At 40.7% G+C, this 27,316-nt stretch overlaps 1 protein-coding gene across 3 annotated transcripts; it reads right to left on the minus strand.

Moving 5' to 3' along the window:
• Positions 1–1,071: 1,071 nt before the first annotated feature.
• SERPINB5 (serpin family B member 5) lies at positions 1,072–23,237 on the minus strand. 3 transcript variants are annotated; one of them, XM_088170282.1, is made up of 7 exons: positions 23,084–23,237; positions 10,449–10,623; positions 7,711–7,848; positions 6,613–6,730; positions 5,299–5,441; positions 3,740–3,907; positions 1,072–2,586 (listed from the first exon to the last, which is right to left on the minus strand). In XM_088170282.1, the coding sequence occupies exons 2-7, from the start codon at positions 10,620–10,622 to the stop codon at positions 2,194–2,196; spliced, it is 1,134 nt and encodes a 377-aa protein (XP_088026408.1). In that variant the 5' UTR covers position 10,623; positions 23,084–23,237; the 3' UTR covers positions 1,072–2,193. The 3 variants fall into 3 exon arrangements, with proteins under 3 accessions (XP_088026408.1, XP_014727927.1, XP_088026415.1); XM_014872441.2 differs by lacking the exon at positions 23,084–23,237 and adding an exon at positions 15,949–16,227; XM_088170289.1 differs by lacking the exon at positions 23,084–23,237 and adding an exon at positions 11,556–12,477.
• Positions 23,238–27,316: the final 4,079 nt, after the last annotated feature.

Genomic DNA, 27,316 nt, shown 5'->3' on the forward strand with positions numbered 1-27,316 from the left:
AGGAAATCTCATCCAGGAAGGAAAAAAGGGTTGGGACAATCTGCCAGAGGTTTTCCTCAGTCTAGCAGACCAGCAGAGCTGTAACATGGCCCACTGGACAGCTGGAACCACCTGACAAAGAGTCAGTGCCCAAACACAAACTGTACAGACCAGAGGCAACCAGTCCCTCTGCACGGACTCTCTGCGCAGCTGCTTTGTCACCAGCCCCATGCACAATGTCCTGACCCACTTCCTACAGAAGAACCAGTAGAAACCACAGTGACAACAGCCCTGGATACATCTGACCCCAGCCTACAGAGCAGATGAGACAATGATGGGGTGTACCAATCATTACCAGTCATTCAGGTATCACTGAAATTGAGCCAGTAAAGATCTTTGTGGCTAAGTCCTTCTCAGACAGGATGGCCACACATTAATTGTTGTATTTTTCATTTTTCTGACCACTATCCTTGTGTCAAAACATCTGATGCATATCAGCAAAGACCCCCAGAGATCTGCAGGGTCCCACCTCCCATTATTTTTGATCCAAGTTAGTCTCCTCAGTATCCTCAAAGATGTGGGCCAGAGATCCCAGTTAACCCTTTGGCATTAAAATGCATTAGAAACCATTAAAGGTCCTCCAAGGGAACTTCTGAATTATTGTGACTAAAGACTTCTCATGGGTTGTTAAGTTCAAGAATCAAAACAGAACTGCCATCCCTAAATTCACAATAACCATTGCTCTGATGTTGAAAGTAAGCATATTAGGGATTGTTGCGTGTTCTCATTTAGAGATCTCTTTCCAGTTTCTTTCATACCTGAGGCACCAAGAGGATTTCTCAAGTAAAATGCTTCCATCTTTTGAGGATACATAATTGAATTCTGCATGTATCCTGACCACCTAGTAGCATAGTCCTTACTGGGAGCTATCATCATGTAGCTCAGAAGAGCAACCCAGACATTCACTTTATTGCCTTTTTTTCTTTTGACTTTGTGGCCTAAGTGAATCTGCTTATTTCCATTCCTATAATTTATTGGAAGTCAGGTGTGAGTACTGGCACTGTCAATGACCACACAGACTGACACTAGAGGTGTTGTACATTTGACACAGGTTTTATAGTGCTTTATTCTGAACAGTAATTAGGTAAACAAGTACTGAACATATGCAGCAGGCAGTCTTTAGATAGAAATGAAATCTGATTACCATAATCTCATGTGGAATTTGAAGACTAGTAATTATAATGTTAATTTCACTCAAGTTGAAGTCCTTATTTCTTTCTGATGCTTTAGACATTAAGTAACTGTAGTTTCCTTAATGCTGAATCCAGATCTAGAAATGGCAGATAATCTGTGCATGAAAAGTGTGGCACTTCCAGTATTAATCCAACTGTGTCCTAGTCTTGATTTGCATAATGTTCTTTTCCTTAGGATATATACAACAAGGTTCCTCGTAGCTGCAGTGAACTTGTCCCATCTTCCATGTCTGAAGGGAATGAGTCAAAAAAGCCCACACAGCAGGGTTCAACCACCCCAGTCTGGGAACTTTATGCTGGAGTCTTCTGAGGACACATACTGTCCCTATGATTTTTGCCTTTGGTGTCCATAGGTCTCAGTACAGCTGCTGTTTCACAGATGCAAATTCTGATGCCAGCCTGAACTGTTGTAGCTACGCTGCAGAACTTGTGCACTGCTTCACTGGGTGCTGGCAAAGTCTGGTAGGGCACCCTGGACCACTAGATTGTGGCCAGGTACAGAGGGAGAGCTATCATACCACATGTCCACATTTCCCCTTTTAGACACTAGGAATCCGCAGAGTGAGAGTCACGAGGGAGAGAGGTTTCACTAGGGAGCAGGAATGCAGCTCTTCCTCCTAGAGCCCTTTCCAGCTCCTGGGCTATCTTAAATCAGGCTCTCAGCTCACTTCATTTGGGGAAAAAAGTGTCACAGAGGAACAAAATGTTCGTGTTGCTGAAGCTGGGATACGTCTCAATAAAATATGGTGTGTTCTTCACAGTGGAAATTATTCCACCAAAGGGGAGGAAATAAAAGGAGAGAAACTACTTCTGCTGCATATGTAGAGTACATTGTATTACTCAGCCAATATATGAACCTCTTAGATTTCCTTTCAAAGGTGATTAGTCAGGAAGAAAAGCTTTACAGGAGTGTGCACCACCACAAACGTTATTGTGCTTTTTTGTAATGAACGTGCCCTGCTTAAGGAGAACAGAATCGGCCTGAAAGAATCACGTTGCGAGTTTTGTTGTGTCTAAACAAAAAGATGAATGGATGGTCAGCTCTAAATTCATCTTTGTGTTGCAGAATCCGATATCCTGGTACCTCTCGGGAGTCGCCACCTTGTTCATTTACTTCCAAGGAGACTTTATGGATGATCTTTGACACAACCACACCTTTTGTCTCACACATCTCAGAGAAATCTGATGCGCTTTCGTTGAAGATATTTGTCATTCCCAGGCTTTCCAGAAGTGGCTTCAGGTCATAGTCACCTTCCACACTGAACTTTGGAAGAAATACATTCACTTTGGTGTTGGCCATCATGCTGGGATTTGTCCACTGTAATAATGTCTCAGGGGTCAGTGCCTTTTCCAGCTGAAAACATAAAGAAACAAAGGAAATTAGTGAGCAGTCCAAGAAAAGTGAAAGGAGAAAAAAAAAGACCATTCCTGAATGGTCCATTCCATTCTCCCTCCTATCAAGCGTCCAAAAAATAATGTCCAAAAGCAATTTTTGTTTTTGAATTCACAACCACAGCATTCAGGCTTAACATACTCTCAGTTCTATTGATTCAAGTATGATTTAATCCATAGGACAGGCCTCTGGAGCAACTCTTCTGTATGTGCATACTCTGGCAAGCTTTTGATAAGCAATCACCTCAACAGCCATATGAAGGAACCAGAGGAAGAGAGTCCCTACCCAGGTTACCCTGGCCAACCAGCAGAGATCCAAATGTCTTTATTCCTGACCCTACAGAACAATGAAATTGCTGGTATTTGAGACACAAAATCCAAATCCAGAGCTTGATCTCAATCAAACATGCAGCTGTTCAAGCAATTTTTTTTAAACTGGAAAGGGAGGAGGCAGAATGTGAGGCCACAACAAATTGGTATAAGGAAAGGCCTTACTTGCATTTTATGATAGGTGTGTTCTGTAACCTGCTCCAACATATAAAAGTATCTTACAGCTGCAAAGACAAATTCTTCCTGCCTTTAAAATTTATGGCCAATCGCAGCAAATTACAAAGGAGACTTGAGTGATCATCAGTCTTTTAATCCTTAAATAACTTTACTATTTATTAATATTATTAATTACTTAGTCCTTAATAAACTTTGAAGAGGGGTGAAAGTATGTAGTAAAATTTTCATAGAGAAATGACATAAGAAATTGTTGCTCTTTAGGCATTGCCTTATTAATTTTCACATTTATGTGCAATTGTAATAAAAAATGACTCGTTTCTGCAGGCACCTCTGCTCAAAATTAAAACGTGGAGAACTGTAAGACCGTAGTAAAATAGATCATGGACATGTGTCAGTTGAAAAAAAATAAGGATACCAGAAATAAGGGCACCTTCTGCACTTTCCAGTGTCTTCTGTGCACTGCCTAGGCTTTGTACTCTAGAACAAAGCCTCAATTACCATCTCACACTGGACACAGTGAAAACAATGATGCCACAAATATGAAAGGAGGAACAGAAACGCAGAATGAGATGGTAAGTTCACAGGAAGGAAATTTTTTTTTCTCTCACCTTCTCCAAGCCAGTGGTTTCATCTTCAATCTCTTTGGGCAGGAGAATGAGCATGCTTATATGTTTGTTAAGGCATGGGAGCTCAAGGATGGCAACATTTAAATCTTTTACATAGCCCAGGCAAAAAGTAGCTTCCAGATTCATCATCTGCACTGGTTTAGTTTCAGTCTGCAAAACATAGAGGAAACAATCTATCATTCCTTTCAATTCACAGATAAGATGGTGACAGAGGAAAGTTTGCAAGCTTGCGTGGAAGCTTGTTGAGTTACCACCAGAGAATTTGTTGGCTTTCATAGGTAATGAAAGCAGCAGTGAGGGACTCCGTTCAGACTTTTTACAGTAGGCAGCTTTCCACAGCAAAATGGAACAGAATTCTACTCAATACAATAGCAAGATATGGGGGATATGCCCTAAAAAAAAAAATTATCTAATATTGGTGCCCTTCATGCCTTTTCACTGAGTGCCACCAACTACACTGTCTACAGGGCTTTGTAATGCTAGCTAGATTACAAGTGTCAAGCACTGAGCACAGCTCAACAGTGAAGCTCAAGCTGTTCATACCAAGGTTCAGGAGTTGAAACAGAATCAGAAGAAACTTCAGGCTTACCTAAATCTCCAAGTCTTTGCTTTCGAATGAAACAAAACAGAACAGAACAAAACAAAACAAAACAAAACAAAACACTTTATTTCATAGATAAGACTTTAAAACTGTTCTGTCCACATGAAAATGTTCAAAATTCAAATTTAGTAGAAAAATGTTACTTTAGGGGGAAAAAAACTTGAGATGTTTTGCTCAAAAATTTTAGTGTTGATTGTGTGATTTTAAAAACTTTTTTAGCTGCAACTATTGGCTGATGAAGTAATTTATGAATATTTTCAGTGAACTTGAAACTCCAACTTTGCTTATCCATCTCTATATGTATGTGTGTGTATATCTGGAATATAATCTCTTTATCTCACAAATTTTGTGCAGCTTTGTATCTTGGCTGTAAGTTGTCTGATTACAATATCCATCACTGGTCACAGACTCCTGAATGCACCAGCCACAGGTGCTGCTCCCACTTGGACCTCATGGCTAAGCAGGACTGACATGCAGAGGGCTGCAGTCCTGAGCCTGACTGGAAAGAGGGAGACTGATGGGATGACATCTCTGACGAGGAAAATACAGGGCCAGGCACCTAAGGGATGTACTCAGAGAGATGACACAACTGTACACATTTCACCAGCTCAAGAAATGCAATCTGCTTCACCTCTGCTGGTTTTTGGATGCAGCCTCTGGTACCTGCAACCTTCCAATCTCTTGGAAAAAGCTACCCATAAGAATTTGCATCTCCTTGCAGAAAACAGCTGCTTCTGACCACTTCTACTCAGCTCATGTTTTCTAAACATTCTCCCAGGACAGTCTGGGACCCTTGCAACACTGTCTAAGATTAGATAGGGTCTAAGAATGCCATGGTAATAAATATTTCTGTTTTTCTCTTGTTGGGATTTCCTTAGCTCAAAGTTTGCATTTTTATGAGTGGAAACAGTACCTTTTTTTTTTTTCTCCCAGAACATACCTTATTGACTTTAAAAGGACATTCTTTGATCTCTGCCTCTGGGAACTTCTTCATCCAGTTTGTGACAAAATAAGCTGCATTAACTAGAAGGATCTGAGTCTGGTCACTTACACTGTCTTCATTCAAAACATTCTCCATTTTTCCTGTGAACAGGTTTAAGATGGTTGTTAATGCAACAGTACATTAGCAGTATATCAATTGCTTTAAGTGAATATGGTAACATTTCACTGAACTAAACACGTTTGTGTCCTGCACCTCATAGATAAAAGATTTTCTTTCTAATGGAAAATTTCAAAAAGGAGAACTTACTTAAAATTGCAGCTTAATTTTTGATGTGGGGTTTGGGATCAAGGCAGATCTTCCAAATGACATGTTTTGTTGGTTTAGATCACATGTAATCAAAACTACATCTCCTGCTTTTGTTCAATACCTTTGAGAAGGTGCTGAGTTTTCATTGAAATTCAATAGGTTTAAGTGAAAAAACACTTTGTGATTTGGAGAGCAAGACTCGAAATTTCAAGTTAGCAGCTATTTTTTTGTGGACTGATACACAAGAATAAAATAACCAGGATAGCAAAAAATTCTGCTCTGATTACAGTTACTATCCAAATACTGTTACAGACTTCAAAAGAGGATGTAAATGTCATGACTCACTATCTCTGTTTTAGCCCTGCTCAAGCACTGCCATGAATGACCCTGAGTTCAGAGCACTGGGAAGGCAAGTCCTGTCCTGGAGCTGCACAGGCAGGGCGAGGTGCTTCTCCATGGGCGCCTGTGCCAGCCTGGGAAGGACCAGACTCGTGCATGGTGTTTCCATATTTGCACCACACGAGGGCAACAGGTGGCAACCAAGCCAGGGCCAGCTCTGCCTGGGCTTCCACAAGGTGGCAAATGAGAGACCTACATCTGCTTTGTGGCACCCTTGCTGGCAAAAGCAGCTGAGATATTAAATAACAACCTGAATCTCAGAGTCCAACAAGTACTTAATTGTAAATGAAGCTTTTAAAGGAATTAGAGGGCTAGAGATGTTTTGGTTTTACATGTTGTGATGCTCCACAGCCAGGACCTGTCATTCTCCCAAACCATCCTGCTGCAGTCAAATGTGAGCAGCTTTCCCCAAGGCTAATGCAAGGTCAGTCTCACATTTCCACCTTCAGAAGTGCTGCAGCAGTGAAGTCAGTGCTGCTAATCCTCATGAATCCAAATAGCAGGCCTAGTCTTCTTTCACAATGTATTTACTTCTACAGAGGTGTCACAAGGATAAAGATCTTTCTCCAGAGGCAAACAGCATCCCCAAGGTTAAACTGTACCCACCATCAGTCAGCTCTGAAAGGGACTTGTTGATCTTTTCTCGGGTTTCCTCAGTTTTTTCTTTGAACTCCACTAATTCCAGTTCTGATGGAAAAGGTCTCTTTGTGGAGTTGACAAAGTCCTGAAAGACACAAGTAACCAAAGTCATGCTGGGTTAAGTGCCATTGGGTAGTTGAGGAGTTAATTATTATTTGAGGAAAGCTATTCAATAACTGCAGGAGACAACAAGGATGCACCTGCATCCAGCACATCACTCCCAAGGTCATCTTCAGACCAGTGAAGCAGTTCAGTAACTTTGATATTGCAGGAGTGACATTGTTGCCAAAGTTTACAGGATAAAACAACCTTCAGTCCAGGCCTGAGCAAGATTGAGATAGAGGCCACAGTCTGCTCACAAGGTGTCTCTCTTCACAGGGACGACACTTCTTGCTCTGGCTGCTGGCCTTTGCTGTAGCAGAGGCTGAACAGCAGATGATCTGATCACAGCATGTTGAGTTTTCTGAAACACCTCTTTTAGGCTGACGTTATCCTTCCTTGGGACTCTACTCAAAGACAACTTTGGGTGAAAAAACCCAATAGACACAGCATTCTTCACAGTTTTTTGCAAAGTTCATACGTTAAAAGGCCAAACATCACCTTCTTCACTTGTGTTGCTTCAATAGTCAGGCTTCTGCTTTCTCAGGCAGATTAAGAAAACTGAAGCTTATGCAATAATTACTTGGGTGTGTGAACTGGACATACACTTGCACCACCAATTTTTTTATACTCATTTTCACTCATACTTGCAATGCAAAGGCTTTGATGTGGCATAGAAGTTATGTTGCATTCAAAACCAAACTTGCTACTGACCTAAAGCATATTAATGAAAGAATTAAAAGTGTTGTAAGAGTTGCACAGCTTGGGGTCAAGCAGCAGACTCATCCATCCTCCTACAAACCTTTATGGCAGCAGAAATATTATGCTGTTTTATCATTCGTGTCCAGTCAACCAACAGGCAAAAGTACAAGAATTAATTTTAAATAACATTGCAGTATGACACCTTAGTCCATCAATATGATGGCCAAGCACTTCATAACACCGGGGTTTTCCTGCAGTACTTACTGTGGTAGGATTGAGAGACTTGTCTACAAAGAGCCGTTTGACCATTTTCAGTGCAAAGAAAGAGCTGAGTTTGGAAACATCTGAAGTTATTGTTTGAAACCCGAAAGAAACATCTTTGACATCTTGTAAATGGAGAACCTGTTAAATGAACATGATAAAACACTAAGCATCTTTTTTTATTATTATTGTCTAAACATTCCTAACAGCTAAGCAAAAAATAATGTTAGTTTCTGACCAAAGCTGCTGCTTTTTGTATTTAAGCTAATGTCAGTGTCTCTCACCGTTGTTACTCAAAAATCATTCATGTATTTGACATGCTGACATAAATCTAAAAGCCTGATCCTACCAGAACTTTCACCAAGTGCATTTCTTTCCTATAAGCTATCCAAAGAAACCAATAGACTTGTTCATATTGGTGATGTGACTCAGCCAACTAAAACTCCATAGTATAAGAATCATAATGTTTTTTGCCAAACTTACATTCCCACCCAAACAGATGTGTGAGGGTCCCAGATAATCTCCTTTCTAGAACTGGGCTACACCTTTAAAAATGCTTGACAGATCATCAAGTTTTCTGATTGCTGTGACTAATACATGACATTTCAGCAAGAAACTGATCAGATAAAGATAACTGTGTAAGGTTTTGTAGACAGAATATAACTGTGGGTAGGGCTGCTGACCCACACATGGCCACCTCCCAGCTCCTGGGAATGACAAGTCCAGTTCTAGGAAATACTGGGGTAATGATGCCTTTGTCTGAAAACAACCTTATAAATATGAATTAAACTTTTAATGCCTACTTACTACAGGATCTTTGATGGTGGCTGTTTCATTAAAGGAAGCCTGTCCAACCCTCCTCACCTGCCTCAAATTCCCTTATGAGCCACAGCTCATTGCGACCTTCTTTTCCTTTTGTACATCACTACTGCTCTTTCTCCCAGAACACACGATGTCTTTCACAGACAAAATTGCTGCTCTGCCTTGGTCACCCTTCCACATCCTCCACTATCCTTGCTAAGTGGGAACAGAAGGCAATAAACTCCCGATACAGCAACAGCACAGCTGTCATAGCCAAACTCCAAGCCCATTTCCTTAGAAACAACTATCTCAACTTTTTTCCTTTTCCTCTGACAGTTTTATTTCTTTGCATGTTGAGAGCAGAAAGCTTCTGTGCCTGAGAACTAGGAGAGGAGAAAGCTACTGAAGCTTCTCCACCTGGGAGAACTTTTGGCAAAAGTTTGTTTACTGATGTTCCAGAGTACAGGTGCCAATCTGGCTCCTTTTGTATCTAGTATTTAAAAGCCAAGCACAAACTCAGAGGCAGGCAGAAGCTAGAATAGACATGGAAAATAGGAAATATTACACTTAAAAGCATATCAGGCTCTCCTTAGCATCTGTAGTCAGCACTTCTTAAATACCACTAGAGAAATATGAAACACAAGTGAGCTTGTGTAACAGAGCTCCACTTGTGGATGTGCAGGTTAACTTGTTATTATGGAATGGTTCAAAGCAAATTGCAGACACAAGTGAAAACGAAATAAAAGCAGGGTAACATTTTTAACTTTCCCTTCAGAAAGACAACACCTGAATTTTGAAATGGTGAGGGAGCTTCAGGGTACCATTTAAATTTAATTTTTTTTTAAAATACTGTTTGGAAAAATGTGCAGTGTTTACAAGATCCATCCCTGAAAGTCTTCAAAGCCAGTTTAGGGAGCAACCTGGTCTAGTGGAAGATGTCCCTGCCTGTGGCAAGGGGATTTAAGGTCCTTTCCCACAGAAACCATTCTATGATTCTATGATTTTCATGGACCTATTGCTGTGCAGCTCTGTGAACAGCACAAGACTCCCTGTAATCTGTGGCATAAGTTGGGGCAGAAAAGGCTGTGCTCAGGGGTACTTTCTGTGAATGAGAAACTGCATGGAAGAATTTCCAAAGGAGGGAAAATACATTTAAATATGTAGAGAGTCTTTCAGAGCCAGGTGATAATCGGCATACAAATACATATTTTATTTGCATTTCATGCACCTTTAGGAAACTGCAGAAACCGTGGGGACCTTCACTGGGATAAAAAGGATCCAGCTCAACCTCTGCTTACACAGAGGCAGCAGACAAGGCAGGAGGGATGACTCCCTGCACCACAGGGTGAGCTTCATAAACTGATTGAATCATGACTGCCATGCTGGATCATGATGCTGGAAACCCCTTGAACATCATGAGCTGCTTGTAAGGAGAAACATGGACAAAATTGTGCCCCTTCTACTGCATCCACCTCCTCTTCACAGCATTGTGGGAGAAAGGGGGAAAAGTCAGTGACAGGGCTGCTACGCATACTTGCTGCTAACAGCAATGGCAAAATCATTTTCAATTCTATAAAGCTTAAGCATTCTCGAATAATGAAAAAACAGTTATCTAGAAAATGCAGGGATCTGGACAGTGACTCGTAGCCACAAACACTACACTGAAAGGAGACAAGGCTTTAAGGCATCTGTAAGGACTCTTCTATGTCCACTTGCACCTTATACATGCCTGAAAAGACTTTTCTTTAAGACAGAGTTTCACCCTTTTGTTCTGCAGGGGCAGGGAGTGTGGAACCATTCAAGAAAATTGGATGGATGGTTTGAAGTCTGTCTTATAAGGGAATCAGACATCCAGGAGAATGTTAACAAGAGGTAATAAGAAAGACACCTGCAACAGCCATATAATTTTGCAGCCACAGAACAGGTTGCTGACAGCTTACCTGTTTCATCTGGTCTGCAGTATCACCTTTCGTAGCTTTATATGCCAGAGCCAGAGATGTTGAGGTACACAGTGGGGAAAAAATAATGTTGGCTGTTTTGTCCTTCTCACATAGCTTTTTGAACATATCAACTGCAAAGGCAGTGTTCGCTAGTTGCAGAGCGTCCATTGTCATCCTGAAATGGAAAAGGGAATAGAGAGATGACTCAGATTTTAATTCTAGTTCCTGATATGGTGAGGCTGGGTCAGAGCACTGAAAGAGGCTGGCACCAGTATCTGGACTGGATATCCTGAACTTTCAGGATGAGGAGAGGAGAGGAGAGGAGAGGAGAGGAGAGGAGAGGAGAGGAGAGGAGAGGAGAGGAGAGGAGAGGAGAGGAGAGGAGAGGAGAGGAGAGGAGAGGAGAGGAGAGGAGAGGAGAGGAGAGGAGAGGAGAGGAGAGGAGAGGAGAGGAGAGGAGAGGAGAGGAGAGGAGAGGAGAGGAGAGGAGATATGTTCAATAATAGCCATCATCTTCAAGTGACAGCAGGCAATGCTATGTGTTATGTAGAGCCAGTATTATCAGAAGCACTTGAGGAAATCTCCGTGGGTCAGGGTGACCTGAACACACTGAGTCAAATTGGATCACATATGAATTTCATCTGTTTTTAATTGATACTCTTAAAATGTGCCAACTCAGAAGGTAATTAACCTATGCTCTAGGCTCTCCTTGCTCCCAGACAGGTCTTTAATGGTCTCAGAACTTCTCTATCTCTTGCTTCATGGCTAATTGTCCATTAGACCTTTAGCTTTGGTACACGTCCGCCCTCTCAGGGTTGATTCCCCATTATCCCTGGCCTTGCTAGAAGTCTCCAGAAAGCTGTCTGGTCCTGTATGTTGAGATTATTTTAGAAACTTAATGGAGGCATTCTAAAAAATACCTCTGTGTGCCCACCCATTACTGACACTGCTTTAATTCAAAGGTTTTCCTAGCCACTCTTAGTAACTGCAGCTGCCACAGGGCTGTTACATGACTTGTGCAGTCAGGAAAGGCAAGGCAGAGTTGTTGCTGTCCATGCTCTGGGAAAGCCAGAGACTATTCCCATCTTCCAGTCTGCTTTCACGTACCCAAAGTTGCACTTTAGTATAAGCACATTTGTGTAGATTCAAGCCAAGAAGAGTGAACTCCAGCATTTCCGTCAATGGCACAAGTCTGGCCTTAGACCAGCAATCACACAGAAGATGACCACTTTGGAAAAGCGAATTTGATGTTTACTATGCCCTCAATACCATGTATCCCTAAAGAAAAAGGAAACTGTTAAAACTGGTGCTAAACAGCTCCATCAAAGCTATTGACAGAGACAGAAAGGAAATGGGAATTTTTGCATGTGCTATGCTGCCCAAATGTAGCTGAACATCTGACACCATTGTACAGAGACACTCTAGAGCAGCTGTGGAACTTGACAGTAGTAATGACTTCCAAATAATTTGTGATAGTTATAAATTTTTTAACTATTTTTTGTGGGAATAACAGAACGGGCACATAATTTGCCTGCAACATTTTGTAGAGAAAATACTTTGCTTTACTCGTAAGACCTGTTTGACTACAGAAGGCGTTTTACAAAATAAATGTCTTTATTTTTATTTTAATTAACTTGTACATGTCCTTGAATCTATTAGGTAAGGCTATTGTTTTACTTGACAACTAGTTTGTTTTGGGCTAAAAGATTCAGTATAAAAGGTTAGTGAAATCCACCGCATTTAATCAAGTTGAAAAAAAAAGATAAACCAAGGATTTTTAAGTCAGCATTTGAAAAGCACACCTGACCTCCCTGCACTCTTGCAAAATGTTCTGACTGTTGGTATTAGCAACAAACTGTTTGCCAACAAATCCCCTCCCACTGGGGGAAGAAAAAAACAAAACCAAGAAAAAGAATTTGTCTTGAAGATGGCAAACATTGAACATATTTCACTGGAGAAAGTTATCCCCACAAGAAAATACAGAGGAGTATGCTTTGCAACATCCAGAGGTTTTGTCAGACTCAGAATTCAGAACGGGTCTGACTGGACTTGCCTCCCTTCCAGTATTCTGGCAGTCTCTGGCAGCTGCTTGGTAAAGAGAAATTTTCCATGAGAGATTCCATTTTACAGCATCAGCAGGCATCGAGCTGATGTCACAACGAGGTTCAGGGAACGTCTCAGAGATCTTATGGGTGTAAAGAGAGCACCAAGTGCCAGCCTGGCACTGCAACCATCCACCTCATTTACATAGACACAATTTCTCAGGCATGAAAGCTGCTAATTAGCAGAAAAGTCGAGCTTGCCAGCAACCATGGGCTCAGTACACACCTTAAGGGAGGAAAGCTTTAGGCAGGACAGTGGCAAAAGACAGAACAAGTCTGAAGGACTGAGAGTGCTGATGAGAGGGTAACTTGGAACAATGGGGCAAAGAAGCAAACATAAAATCATTCCTTAAAATGCCTCCCTGCAATTGCTCATCACAAATGTGCTCTTTTGTGCCTGAGCATGTCTTAAATAAATTCCCCCGCATAGGCTACCTACCTTATCTTTGCCATTAACTCAACCATTCTCACACGAACACACAATACACTCCTATACTGTGCCTGCTTCTCAATTTCTCCCTCTCTCTCTCTGCCCCACCCCACATCACCCCTCAAAACTGAAGATTTGGGACAAGTACTAACTACACAGGTATTTCTTACTGGTGGAAAATTGCCCAGGGAGCCAAGAATGCGTCATTCAGTAAACATCTACCACCCTTAAAAAGACAAATAATACAAAAAATCTCATGAGTCATGCAGTACACCCAAAAAGAAAATAATTTGTTAATGGAGTATATTACTTAGTATTAGTTGGCATGATATTATTCTATTCAGGCCTCTGGATCTTCTTTACAGGCTAAAAATCAATATGAAATCATAACAAATTAAAAATACCCCTTGCTCCTTTCGGCTTAAAGTTGACTTTGAGATGTAGATGCAATATCTGTGTTTCACTTCCTTGGGTTGCAAGATATTCAGAGTAAGAAAATAAAATAGGAAATTTTACGTAATTGAATTAAATTCTTCTTCCTTATGCCAGTTAAAAGCTGTACTATGGCTTAAAAACTCCTCTGACCTCATGAGTAACTCTGATACTATTCATGTTGGATCATTTTTTATAAAGTTCCAATGCTTCTTTTTAGTGAGAAAAAACAGGAGGTATTTCACAGTGAACCTTTTATGTACCTTTGTTCATCCAGTAACTGCTGGTACTCTCAAAGCCTCTTTGGAGGAGAGTGAAACTTTTTCTGGTAGCAGCAAAGCTCTCCATGCTAATTTCTTCATTTTAATGCTACTGTTGAAATAAGGATCATTCCAAGGCATTTCGCTGAGGAAAAAAGCTCAGTTGCACCCTTGACCTTGAATTATTGGCTGGATAGCAAAGAACAATCTCTATTCCACCATCTTTTTCAACTGGTCAGTCAGTTTTTTTATTCTCCATTTATTAGTGACATATTATATTATATTACTTACAGCATTCACATTACTGAAAAGAATTTACAGTATTAAAATATTTTAAAATATTAAAATGTTAAATATTAAAATATTAAATCTTAAAATATTAAAAATTAAATATTAAAAAATCTTAAATCTCCTTAAAGCCTTGAGCAGCCCAAGCCTTGCAAGTCCAGTAAAGCCAGTTCCAGACAATTGAGAAGGGTTGAGGCTCCCACTGAGAGGAAAGCCCATTAGCTGCCCATTAACAGTCTCAGAAATCAGACGTAGCTCCTGAGTCAGTAATCACAGGGAACCCTCAAACAGGGAGGAGTCAAAAAACTGAAAATGAAATTTTAGAAAGGCCTGCTGCATGGATTCTTATTGGGTCCCTCCTTTCCCAGGAAAGCAGAGTGTCAGCATTTCCAGAAAGGCCCGCAGCACTGGGGCATCTTCTAAGAACTTGGAGCTTGCAACGCACCCAACTTTATTTAAAACTGTGACTGTCACAGAGTGAAAGAAACATTTTCACATACAGAAGGAAGCTGAAAGGCTATGGAACCAGTTCAGAAAAACCTGATTTAAACTTGTTTATTGGTGCAAGACACCATTTTTGCTTAGTCACTCTTGGATTCAACAACTACAACAACCCCCCCCCCCCAAAAAAAAAACAAAAAAAACAAAAAAAAACCACAAAACAAAACAAAAAAAACCCAAACAAACAGGGAGGCTTTGTTTACTGTCTACTTACTAAGGGAAAATACAAATGAAACTTATATTTAAAAATATAATCACAAGAATAGCAACATCTGTGTGCAAATGTCTGACAAGTCAAGTTAGTTGTATGGTAGGGATAGTCCAATAAAGCAGAACCAAGTATTTATTTTATTCTTGTGTTGGTTAAGCAGTCTTTCCAGAAGAAGACACTTGTGGCAGATAAAGCATAGACAATGCTGGCCATCCAGTCCTGGGGGGTATATTGGGTTTATATCTCAGGAGTTGTGAGTGCCAGTGCTGTAGTCTCTCCAGTCCAAACAAAATTCCAAGAGGAGGAATTATAGAAAACAACCCACATGCAAATTTCATAAGTGAGGCATTAGTATTGAAACTAGATCAAGAGTTTAACATGACCCCACTTCAGCTTTTACTCAGCATACATGATACAAAGGAAATAAAAGATTTCTGTCAATCTTTACTTCTTCTACAAAAATGACAACTCTCCACCTAGCAAACTACCTGGATAAAATACCAAGGACACAATTTCATCTGAACAGACATTGAGGAATGCAAGACATCAAACTGATGTGGGACCAGAGCATCTCATATGGTTGAGGAAAAAGCACTGTCAGCAACAGAGCAGGGAAAGTCACTCCAGGAAAGAAAGAGAAACAAGCCACTTCAATATGCTTTGTTGCACTTCAATAGCCAATGAACTCTTCCAAACTAAATGGTCACACTGAAAATTAATTTGTAATTGCTAGGCCTAAGCTCCTGTCCTTCACTTTAAACAAGTGTGGATTAGTCACTCTGTTAATAACTCGGAGCAAACAGATCAGAGCACACACGCCTCTGCAGAAAACAAGAGGAATATTCCTCTCCAACAGAGGCATACAAACCAACCTAAATCCTACTTTGGCACATAGAGGATTTTCATGGCATTATACACAACCTGTTTTTTCTGATATGAGAATAGCCACCATATGCAATAAACCGCCATATTTTAATAATTCCTAATGCTGTTGCTGTCTCACCTGCCAGATCTTACTCACTGCTTCCAGTGAATCTGAAAAGATTCTTTTGGAAAAAGAAAGAAAATCTAGTATCGCAATTGCAGCAGTTTTGAAATTAAACAAAACCACTTTTGTTTGAGAAAGCAATAAAAGCTTCTTTAATTCGACACGTACATTTTTTTGTACAAATTTCCTTATCCCACTCCCTCCGTGCAATTGTTTCACAGCCGAGATTTGTTAACTATTAGCTCGGCATAAATTTAAGTATCAGAGAAAGAAAAAAGCTGTACTTACTTTGCAAGGCTATAATGCTGGTAGACGAATCAATGAAGTGAGCACAGCACGAAGAACCAGCTGCCCGTGCTGAAACCTTGCTGAGCAGAAGACTCTGTTACTTGTCTACTCATTGACACCACTCCCACTTTCCCAACCTCAATTTGTGCACACACACACTCCCTCTCACTCTCGCTTTTTTTTTTTCCCCTCCCTTAATCATTCTTCGTGGCAGCTTCTACATTGGAGGAGCAAAATGATTCACACCAGAGTTGTCTTTGCCTGCCCAGTCACTGAAGACAACAACAAGCTCTGGCAGGAAAGAGCAGCCCTGTGTGTTGCCTTCAGCTAGCGCAGTACAAAAGGCACCAGACAAGAATGAACGAAGGAAGGAGCGAATGCAGGAGTTGATGAGCATTTAGAAGACCTTCTCAGCAAAACCAGCACTCCAAGAAACTCCAATTGGGATTACTACTATTTGCAGAAAAATTGTAATCGTGAAAAAGAGACCCAGAAGAAAACCAAAACACATAGAAGTGTGTGGCTGGGCACTTTGCATCTGTATATGTATAAAGACAGTATCTTAATGCTGCCTACAAGGCATACGTGTGTGTTTGGCTGCCTAAAAAGCCCAAGGTCAAACTGGAGTTAATGCTCAAAGGAAAACATCCTGTTGGTGTAAAGAAAATCTCCCTCCCATAAGCAGCCAGGTCCTCTGCAGGGGAGCAGCCTTCCAGCTGTCCCCAGAGGTGGTGGGGGAACAGAAAGTCCCAGCCCTTCACTTCCAGAATGGGCACCACCGGGTTCATGTAAATACAGCCCACGTTAGTACTGGTGAACATGGCACGGTGGGAAAAGAAAGGGACAGGGAGAGATGCCAGTGCAGCCCACCAGATCTGTTTTCTATAATTTGAAAGACATATGCAGTCCTTACCAAGACAGAGGTGTCCTACCCCTGCTCCACACAATTCCCTGGCTGCGCAGCCGAGCTGCCCGCACAGACAACACCAGCAAGTGGGAGGCCATGGCTGCCCCTCAGTCCCCGTGAGGAAATGGCCCCACACCACAGGCACAGCTCTGGTTCACACCTCAGTTACCCCAGGTGGCCCTGCATATTTTTAGACTACAAACAGCATAAGCAAGATGATTGAATTTGCTTTCCGGTTTGGAGTGCTGGTGTGCCCAGCTGCCCAAATGAGTAGGACACCAAAGGATGCATTTTCACCAGCATAGTACTTCCTTGGTGACACTGGGAACTGGGGAGATGGTATCTCCTTCTGGAACTACGTATTTCTGTGTTGCTTTGAGCATAAATCAGGCTACACCACAGCATCCTGATTGGGTCCTACCCCTGTTTCCTTCCAAAAGGCTCCTAAGCTCTTATTACCCAAATGATTTTTTTTTTTTTTTGCTGTGATGCAGATGGAGTTCACCTTCCCTCACTGCCAGACAGCAAATTTAAAATTCATATATTTTTCCATAACTGAATTCCTAACAAAGACAGGGTGTGGATATGTTTAGGCAATTAAAATAAGACACAGGCCAGCTGGCTAAACTGTGCCATCTGGGACATCATTGTTATGTATCTAATTAAGCCTTCTGTAAGAGAAGTGTTTATGAAAATACACAATAATTTTGGCTGCCAGACTCTTCTCAGATGTCTGCAGGTACATCTAAAGCTGAGTGTTGCCACCTCTGGGTTGTGGTTGGGATGGTTGTTGAGGTGAAGCAGGTAAAGAAGCAGGAAGGGCCTTTGCAGAGGTTTTACAGAGATGTTTATTTCAGCCACGCATGTGCACAGTCTTGAAGTTCCAAGGCAAAGGCAAAGGCAAGGGGATTGGTCTGAGAGTCCAGGTTAAGTACATGCGGGTTTTGGAACAGGGGAAATAGCAACAGAGACCAATTACCAGGGGGCATGGGAGTGTTACAAGGATGGGATTAGGGCATGAGAGCCAACAAGGAAACAGGGTGGGAGTGACCAGAAAGCTGACGAACGGGGAGAGGGCACGAATTTGGAACAAGACAGGGATTGTTCTGACTTGATAGAAAAGGATTTGTTATCAAAAGGAGATAACGGAGAAAGAGGCCTCTTGTATTGAGAGTGCCTTTCAAGGTCTCCACACCTCTGCAGAAGCAAACCTTTTTTCAGATCCAGGTCTAACAAGTATGGTCACTGTGATGTGGCTCAGGAGCTTCTGGATAAGTTGCAGAGAAGTGGACAACAGGCAGACTGCCTGCATAGAGACAGCACAACTCACCAGATCCATTTCCTTCTTACTGACAGGCAGGAAATACAGATATAAGTATGTGCCTCAAAGTGCTGGACAGTGGAAAAGGGAAAGGGCTCTGCATCGCCAAGATAGAATATGTAAACATTACTCACACTTCACTGGGTAACTGCCCTGCAATGGTTGAGATCTAGCATCACATAGCAGTACAGAATCCTTCAGTCTGACCTAGTTAGTGCTGAGAAATTAATTAATTCTGATCATGGTGCCATGAAACTAGTAATTTCTGCTGCAATTGTTATGCTTCAAGTGAAGAAGTACACTGGCTCTGGTAACTGAGTGCCTCATGGGGCAGTTTTGCTTCCCCTAAGAATGGGCAGTTTGGGCTCACTTGCTCTTGGAGGCAGTGTTAAAATAACTGTGACTTCCTGCTAGCTACTTATTCAGATCTATGGGAATTTCTGGTATATAACTGGGAGTTACTTACAGCTTGACAAGGAAGATGTGTAGACGCAGAAGATGCTGACTTGAAAAGTAAGAAGATGCTGAATCTCAGGTAGTTGAAGTTTGTACAGGACAAGAAGCGACACAGTTGTCCCTGTGTCCACAAACTCTCCTCCTCAGTCTGACTGAATAACAACTACTTGCATCAGCACTCCCATGTCCTTCATTTACCTTTCACTAAATTAGTTCTGTTCAGTTTAATCTCAAGGTATTTTCAACTCCCACCTATTACCTGTTTTTCTACCACCACAATTGAAAAAAAAAAAACAACAGAACAAATAACAGGATTTTTCCTTATGAAAAAATAAAAACTATTTTAAGCCCCCTGTGAATTGGACACCTATCAAGAAATAGGTAAAAAGAATAAGGTAAAAGAATAAGGTAGAAACAATGGGAATGTGACATGGAACACTTTGAATCTTAAAGTGTCAAGCCTTTAACACAAACAAGTTACAAGTCTTGTAACTTGAAGAGCCTACTGGCAAAGTAATAAATGTCCTCACTCTTCCAAATCTCAGAGAAAAATCCAAAAATGTTGCAGTATGCTACGATCCAGCAGTTACATTTCTGTGCCTGCATCTCTGAACTGGCACGCCAGACACACTCCATTGCAACCCACCAGGTGACTCTCCTGTTACTCAGTCTGCCCTCAGTCCTCACTCCCTGGCTCTCCCTGCCACTCCCTCCTAGGAAAGCTGTTCCTACATGCTGCTGGAAAAGAAAAAACACCAGCTGCCTTCTCCCCACTCTTAAAGCAGCCTCATTTGGCAGGAGAGAATACTCTTGCTGCTCAATACAGCATGAAAAACTATTTCAGTTATTTCAGAGGCTCAAAACATTCACTGTAGTCCCTATTTTTCCTTCCCCCTAATCACTAACTTTTAGTGCATGTCTGATTGCAATTAATGCTGGCATATTTAGAAGACCACACAGGATATAATCTACAAGTGGGACTGAAAAATGAATAGAACAAAACTGGTGCACTCTTTCTATGCCTTCAGTCATAAAAGATCTTCTAATCGAGTTACAGCTTTCACAATAATCTTTGGATCTTGCAAGGAAACCAGCAGTAGGAGGTTATTTGTACATCTTTGTTTTGATTTAGTGGCCTACAGCTTTAATACAATTAGAAATATTCAAAGGGTAAGAAAGACTGCAGTGTCTGTAAATAAGTATACACAGCAGAGCTTTTCATAGTTTTCACATAGCATGGGTCTATATTACCATTTAATAACAGGAATAAGCCATGACCAAAGTATTTTTTATTTCATAAGAAATGCTAGTAAAAGATCACATCGACCACAAGTTAATTTGAAATTAAAATAACACTTACAATAACAAAGCATTACTCTATGGTTCTATTGAGAGAGACATAAACTCAACAGCAACAAACAGCCCATTTTTTCTTTCCCTCCCAAGGCATCTTCACCAATACATGTAAAGGATGGTGTAACATGGCAACACACCAAACCAACACGTATGGTAGCAAAATAGTTTTCTTCAGACATCTCTGCTGACATAGAAGTATTACTCACCAGTGGATACTTCTAGTAACAGACAGGAAATTAATTTCTCATACTTTAATGTCCTCGTTTTTGTGTTGGGTTTTTTGGTTTGTTTTTGTTGGGGTTTTGTTTGGTTGGTTGGTTGGTTTTGGTGAGGCTCTTCTGAACTCAGGTATGTTTCATTGGGGAAAAAATTGAAATAGGCAACCAAACAGCTGACAGATTTCAGTGAGAACAAAGCCTTTAATTTGGTGGATAGGAAATGAATTATTCCATGTGCTGAGATAAGGTTGTTGAAGATTTTACTACTTTCACTAAAGGTATTGCTCCCAACACTTAGCACCAGGCATAATGCTCAATGTAAATCAACTTAATAAAGACACAGATTGGACTGACTACTTGGAATAACCCCACAATATAACTAGGAATTTGAAATACAAGGGGAAAATAATATATGTAAACCAGACTAAAAACTCTGACACATTACTCTGAAACAGTACAATCAACCTCTGTGAAACAAAAGCAGAGAGACAATGCTTTGGATTAATACCTTCTCACCAAAACACCTGTGAGCCATTCCTTACATGAAAAAAACCCTACTTTGAACCCATTCCTGTATGCACTGCTGGTTCAGGGTGCCATCTCATGGGGACAAAGATAATAGTCTTTTTCCTTTGTCACTGGTGCCCACTGTTACTGCATCAGCTCCTTTGCCAGGCTGAAACTATGATTCAAAATCACCTGCCCTATGCTTGTCCCAGAAAAAATGCAAACACACTCACATTTTTCATGTTTTCTAAGTATTTTTTTCAATTCAGTGATATTTTCAAATGTTTGAAGTGTCATTCTTCTCGTACTGTTTAGTCAAAATCGCTTTACCACAGGAGTGCTGTTATTAGGAATGCTTTCCCTACATATCCACATTTTCTTGTGCTTGTTTATAGATTTTTGGAAGACCTCAGTAGTGAATTATCGGCAGCATAATAATCCATCCATAAATTCCAAACTGAGCATAGGAGCAATTTTAGAATTATCTGCCTTCAAGTAGCAAAATAAAATTCGTATGTGGATAAGATTGTTTTTGTTGATGTGGAAACTCTAAAAAGGGAGGAGATTACCTTGACATAAGGTTAATTAGCAGAAGTATCTTTCTCAAAAGAAATAAAAGGACTGAGCAGCTCCCTCCCTCAGACACCAAACTAGTTTTAAGTGAAGATTCAGCAGATTCTGGAACGGATTACATGACCTTCATTGCTCACCATAGCAGACCTGGACTCTGACACACAGTTTCTCTTCCAGGTCTGTTTTTGTTGTATTACTCCCTTAAGTGCCTCCTTATCAGTATAGAGGAAGGGGGAACAAGACTTAGGGAATTTTCCCCCCCTTTTTTTAATACATTGTCATCTGTAGATGAGTCACTTTCTTCTGTAACCCAAGTAGTTAACTCTGTGTGATTAATCTGGGTGAAGGCACATATTTTCCCAGGCTTGCTTAGTGCAGGTTCGCAGCCTGAATTTATGCACATTAAAGGAAAATAAAAGCTTAGAATTTATATTTGCTGATTGTTTCACTAGAAATGGGCGTGACTTCACAGGCTGAATTTACTTTTCCAGTGTGTTTTCACGGTGGGATGAAGGTCTTTGTTTATCCCTGCATGCAGCTAAAACAAGAGGTGAACATGTTAATTCTTGCTTCTCCAGGCAAAAAGGCAACCAAACCACCGTGTGCATTCTTAGGCACGACTTGGAGAAACACACCCTGCACGTTGTCTGTGTGATCAGTAAATTATAGAAGTTATACCTGCAAACCTATCTTGACTCCCGGTTTTCAAATTTACAAATAATGGTCCAAAACTCCAGCTGATACAAAACACAAACCTAGTGCCCATGAAAGTGAGGCAGCTATTCCCATAGTCAGTTGTTTCAGCTCCTATGACTACTGAGCCGGGACTGCAAGACTTGCATCACAAAACATGTAGAAAAGAATATTTTATTAGCCCATGATAGGAGAAGTATAAAAATGCTGTAAATTGTGGGACTTAGTTATATATTTTACAAAAGAAAGTTCTAGGACTTTATAATAGAATTCTTCCTTCTTAGTTTCCCACTTAGATTTACCCAGGCAATAGGTAGTCCACTGAAAACTAGTTTCCTCAGTCCTTCTGAGATCTAGTTGGTCCCATTCAGCTCCATGGAAAAACTTCAGAGGATACTGCATATATATTACAAGCTAATAAACCTACTAGCACAATAACATTAACATTTCTAGAACAGGAGTAGGGCATTAAATTTAATAATACAAAAATGTAATAAGGTAAGAAGTTATTACTTGTGGTAATGCAAATACTTCCCTATTTGTATATCTAAGGCCAACATTCAAAGTCCACTGCAAATGTGGCTGACTTCAGTGGGTTTGGGCTAAAAAGGGCAACAGACTTCCTAGAGACAATTGTATTGAAAGGTGTGGAGAATGCATTGTACATGTGAAAGCACTGTAGACAGGTTATGGTAGAAGAACAGCCTAGTTCCAAGAGCTTCCTGCTCAAAATGAAAATTATTCTGCTAAGAGTGGCAGGGATCAAGAGAAAATTAAATGACCTCTCTAACCTCTCTATCCAGTTTTTGCTTCTTTCCATACAAGCCTAATTAAAAGGCTTAGGGATTAATAAACAGGGATCCAGTAGAGAAATTCTAGCCCAGAAATCTAGTGCAGACTGCACTGCAGTAGCTCACAGCTAGTCTAGTCCCAGACCAGCTCTCTTTCCCTTTATCACCTTAATCATTCAGACCACAAGCCATTCAGTTATGTTGGAAACACTGCTCTCTACAGTCACACAGGCAAAAGCCACTTTGAATTTAGCAATTCAAAATAAATAAAGTCTGGAAGCATCAGAGGCAGCCCATCAGTTTTAAAACTTACTCGTGCAGATGAATCTCTGTTTTGCAACAGCCAAGTTCAGTTATTCTGCTGTATATTGGAATGGCAAAAGTTATTCCCCTGTCATCCGTTTAGAGGAGTCTGGTAATACTTTAAAAAGCACCTACTGGAGCAGAACTACTTTTATGCTTCTCACTGCCTAACACAATTCAGATTTCTGGTACTCTGGCAACAGTAAACACTACAGGCTTTCTATTGCACAGGAGATTCACAGAAAGAAAATCTGGGTCAACTCACAGATTTGAGTCTTTTTTAAGACAGTGAGACACATGCTGTGACAACCAGCTGGCTTGAACTCTTTCATAACACAGGCTGTAGAACCTGATCTACCAATTTTATGAGACTCATGATTTCTCTTTGGGTTACAGCATATATTTTTGAAAAATCTGGCAGTGATTAAAACAGACCCCCAGGTGATGAGAGCATCTACAATATCCTTAGGAGTTGTTCCAATGATTCTACAGGTCATCAAAATTTTAAATGAAGGCAGTATGAAGCAATCTAAAGTGCACAGTCCAAACTTGAACATATCTAAACTCAAAGAAACATTGGCTGGGGAGCACTTTTTCAACTTTTAACAATAAAATCTCTGAGGTGAATAGGGCTGTATAAGGCTGTTAAGTCCTGTGACTATGAAAACGTTTCAAAAAGAAATGCTGCTGCACCAAACTCAACAATGCATAGCACAAAATCCCTGAACTCATATATGTGTAAAAGGGCTGGCAGTTTCCAGCTGGCAAAATTGTGTATTTTAAATGAAAATGAGTCAACCAATACAGCCCTGAGGCCCCATCTGCTCAACTGTACAAAAAGCCATCATCGAAGAGATTTTATTCCATTCAATCTCAACGAGTTATCAAGACCTAAAAAATGAAATGCTATGCAGAAAAGACCTAGGTGAAATGTTTGTTCTTGGTGTCTATACAGAATGCCCATGAGTGTCCCCGTCTGCTCAGTTAAGGATGAGAAAAGCCTCAGAAATCTGCAGACTTATGCTTGTAGAGGGCAAATATTGCACTTGAAGATAACATATGCAAGTTAAAAAAAAATTGGTTCAGATTTCATTTTTATTCAATTTCTGCTGGTACTCATGTAACAGTAGGAAAAAAAGTCCTGAAATTCACTATGCTAAATGTCATTCAAAAACATAGTAGTAGCAGTGGACTGCATATTTCACAACTTAAGAAAATAAGCTATATTTCTATGCTCTGTCAAAAGATCAAATTAACAGCTTCAAAATCTGCCCTGAGTTATACCAATCATTTTCTTAGGCTATTTTCATGTTGTGCTGGATTAATCTCACTATGAACTACAGGAATATATATCCTAAGTCATTCCATTGCCTGGAATAAACTTAGTCCAGAAGACAACACATTCTGTATATATGCACACCTGATTTGTAATCACTGTGCCTCCAAGCATTTACATATTTTGAATTTCCAAGTTTAAAAACTAAACCAAAAGTAGAGTGAAAATTAACATAACTAAGAAATATGAAAGGTTATGCTCAAAAGTGACAAATTTAAGTTTTCCAGGTAGGCACAACCAGACCCATTACTGTACTGTGGCAAGAAATATTTGTCACCATACACCTGAGACCCTCAGAGATGGGGTAGAGTTTGATGACCATGAACTCCTCAAAACCCAGTGCTTCAAGTCTTGCCCCAAAGCTCATTCTTGTTTCTAATGCCATAAATGAAACACAACTTTATTTTGTGGTCAGTCTTTCTGGTCCTGAATGCAGCTTTAATTCTTTCCCTCCTAGGCTCCACAGCTACACAATACTCTGCACCCAGAGCACCAAGTGCTTTAGGAATAAGAGCTCCTAGTACACAGCTCTCCTCCATAAGGCTGCTGCAGCTCCAGTGCTATTGAAAGTGGTTATGTATGGCAGCCATCCACCTGGGAATACCACAGCAGCAGTACTCCCACAGGCACTACGTAACAGGCAGAAAAGTTCCCAAAGACAGCTGGTGGCTTGAAGTGCTCCTGCTTCTCGGCCCAGCACGTTTCCCAGTGCAGAGAAGGGACACAGCTGCACCACGAGTCCATTGCAGGTCCTGTCCCAAGTGCATGAGCTCATTGGATTCAATCAACGGGACTGAGGTGCCACAATGGAATTTGGACAACCTGAATTCTACTTGCTAGTGTTGCTACTGGCAGCCTTTGTTACCTAGGTAAGACTGATCTGACCAGCTTTAACATAATTTCATCAGCTAGAGAAATACAGGAAAACAGAAGCCACACTTTCTTGTCTTCTCTGCCTTCTCTGTCCGCACTGTTAAGGTTTCTAAGGCAGTGACTACCTCCAAGGCTCTCATGTCATTTAGCTGATGCCAATCTCACTCTGATGGTAACATTAGTCATCCCTAGCTATCATCCCTAGCTACCCCTCAGCTGCCATGGCAGAGGGGAATCATAGATATGACACATCTGGTTATGCTGTAGGCAGGACTTGTTTTATTAATGTACCCATCAACTCTGGGCCCAAGGTGTCCAGGCAACATGTAGTATGGGCCTCTTCCCTCCAAACCAAGGCATGGCAGCAGGAAACATTTTCCACAACAGCTTACTCAGCCTTAGGAAACACAGATCATCAGTGCCTGTGCCACGTAATGCCACAGCAATGTGAGTAATAATGCCCCAGGCAGTTATGGGATGGACTTAGTTGAGGCCAGTAGGTACCCATATTAACATCTTTAATATATTTTATTTTCATTACACTTGGTTGTACACAATCATTCTTAGAATATGGTAACACAGAAACTTCAGCACTGGGAAGTATTAGATAATGTGACTGTACTTGTCCCTCAAATTGAAGTAATGCCCTTAACACAACACTTCATTAGCTTCTCAAGAAATAATCCTGATGTCATTACTCAGCATTCATCTAGTCTTTCCTCAGGCAAAACTAGCTGCAAAGTCAAATCATAGCAGGAATATTATACGAGTAAGACTTAAGTAAGGAGTGCAAGATTTAGCCTGTTATCTGTAAATGATAGAGGTGCCTTTTCTGATTTACTTTCTTTAATCACATTTGTAGAAACCAGTCGTTTGTCCTCGAGTTTCAGAAGCCAGTTCAGTATGACTGGAGAGGCATACTTACACTCTTGTGAGGTACTTATTATTTTAGACCTCTGTCTAAAACCTAAATATAACATTAAACAATTAAAAATCATAGGTACAGATGACACAGAATTACTGGCATCAGGAATGTATCTGAGAATACTCTGTTACACTAATCAGAATGAGAAGGTAAAGCCAAAAAGGAAATGACACCCCAAGGAAGAAGTTTGTTTTAAATAAAAAGGAGGTTAAAAGTAGCCCAAAGGTTTCATGATGGCATAATCAACCATGAAAGAGTGAAAGGGATGGTTCTGCCTCATCCTTTGAAGATGGAATAAGAAATGGATTTACAATGTTTAACCAGTTTTCTTGAGCCCCTCCTACCATTGATGCTATGCTTGGATCCTGATGACCACATAGCTATAAGGTTCCTTTAGAAATCACCATCTCTCCTTTCATGTTGGCCAATTTCAGTTGTCTTTAGTGGCAAACTCTCTTTACCATCTCATTTCCTAAAGCCTGATTACCTGACTTAATCTTTCCTACATCATGTCTTTACACATTTGCAGTCGATCCATGCAAAACAGCTGTTATTGACCATGTCTAAAAATCAACCAAAGCATCCTCAACTCGTGAGGACACTTACCAAAATAAATTGCTAACCAGATGACTTGAAGAGATTCACCACGACCTTTCCTGGTACAGAGGGAACTGTGGATGTGTCTTTTTCCCTTGTGCCCAGAGTACACAGCCCACTGACTGCATCAAAACTGTTCAGCGGACTTCTATTACAAAATAAAATCAAAAAAGTTACACTGGAATTATTAAGTCAAAGCTGTACTGTGGTAACTTGGAAGTACTTGGAAGAATGGAGTTTATTACAGTTAAGTTTGACAGATTTTTTTTTTTTTTTTCTCTAAAGGAATCAATGTACCAGAGGGGAAGATAAGGCACTTATGTAGCAGACATGCCTACATCCATACAGCAAGTTGGCTTTCCAGAACTGGTTTGTAATTGGCTGTGTGCTGAGTCACTTCCCTCCTCCCCACTCGGTAAGCATCGCACGTCACCTGATCGTCATTACTAACCCACGGGAGACTGACACTTGCTCACGCCTCTGTCATGATTTATTAAACAGCATTGGGCCTG

Source organism: Sturnus vulgaris, chromosome 1, assembly GCF_052056855.1.
Source record: "Sturnus vulgaris isolate bStuVul1 chromosome 1, bStuVul1.hap1, whole genome shotgun sequence".
NCBI classification, from domain to species: Eukaryota; Metazoa; Chordata; class Aves; order Passeriformes; family Sturnidae; genus Sturnus; species Sturnus vulgaris.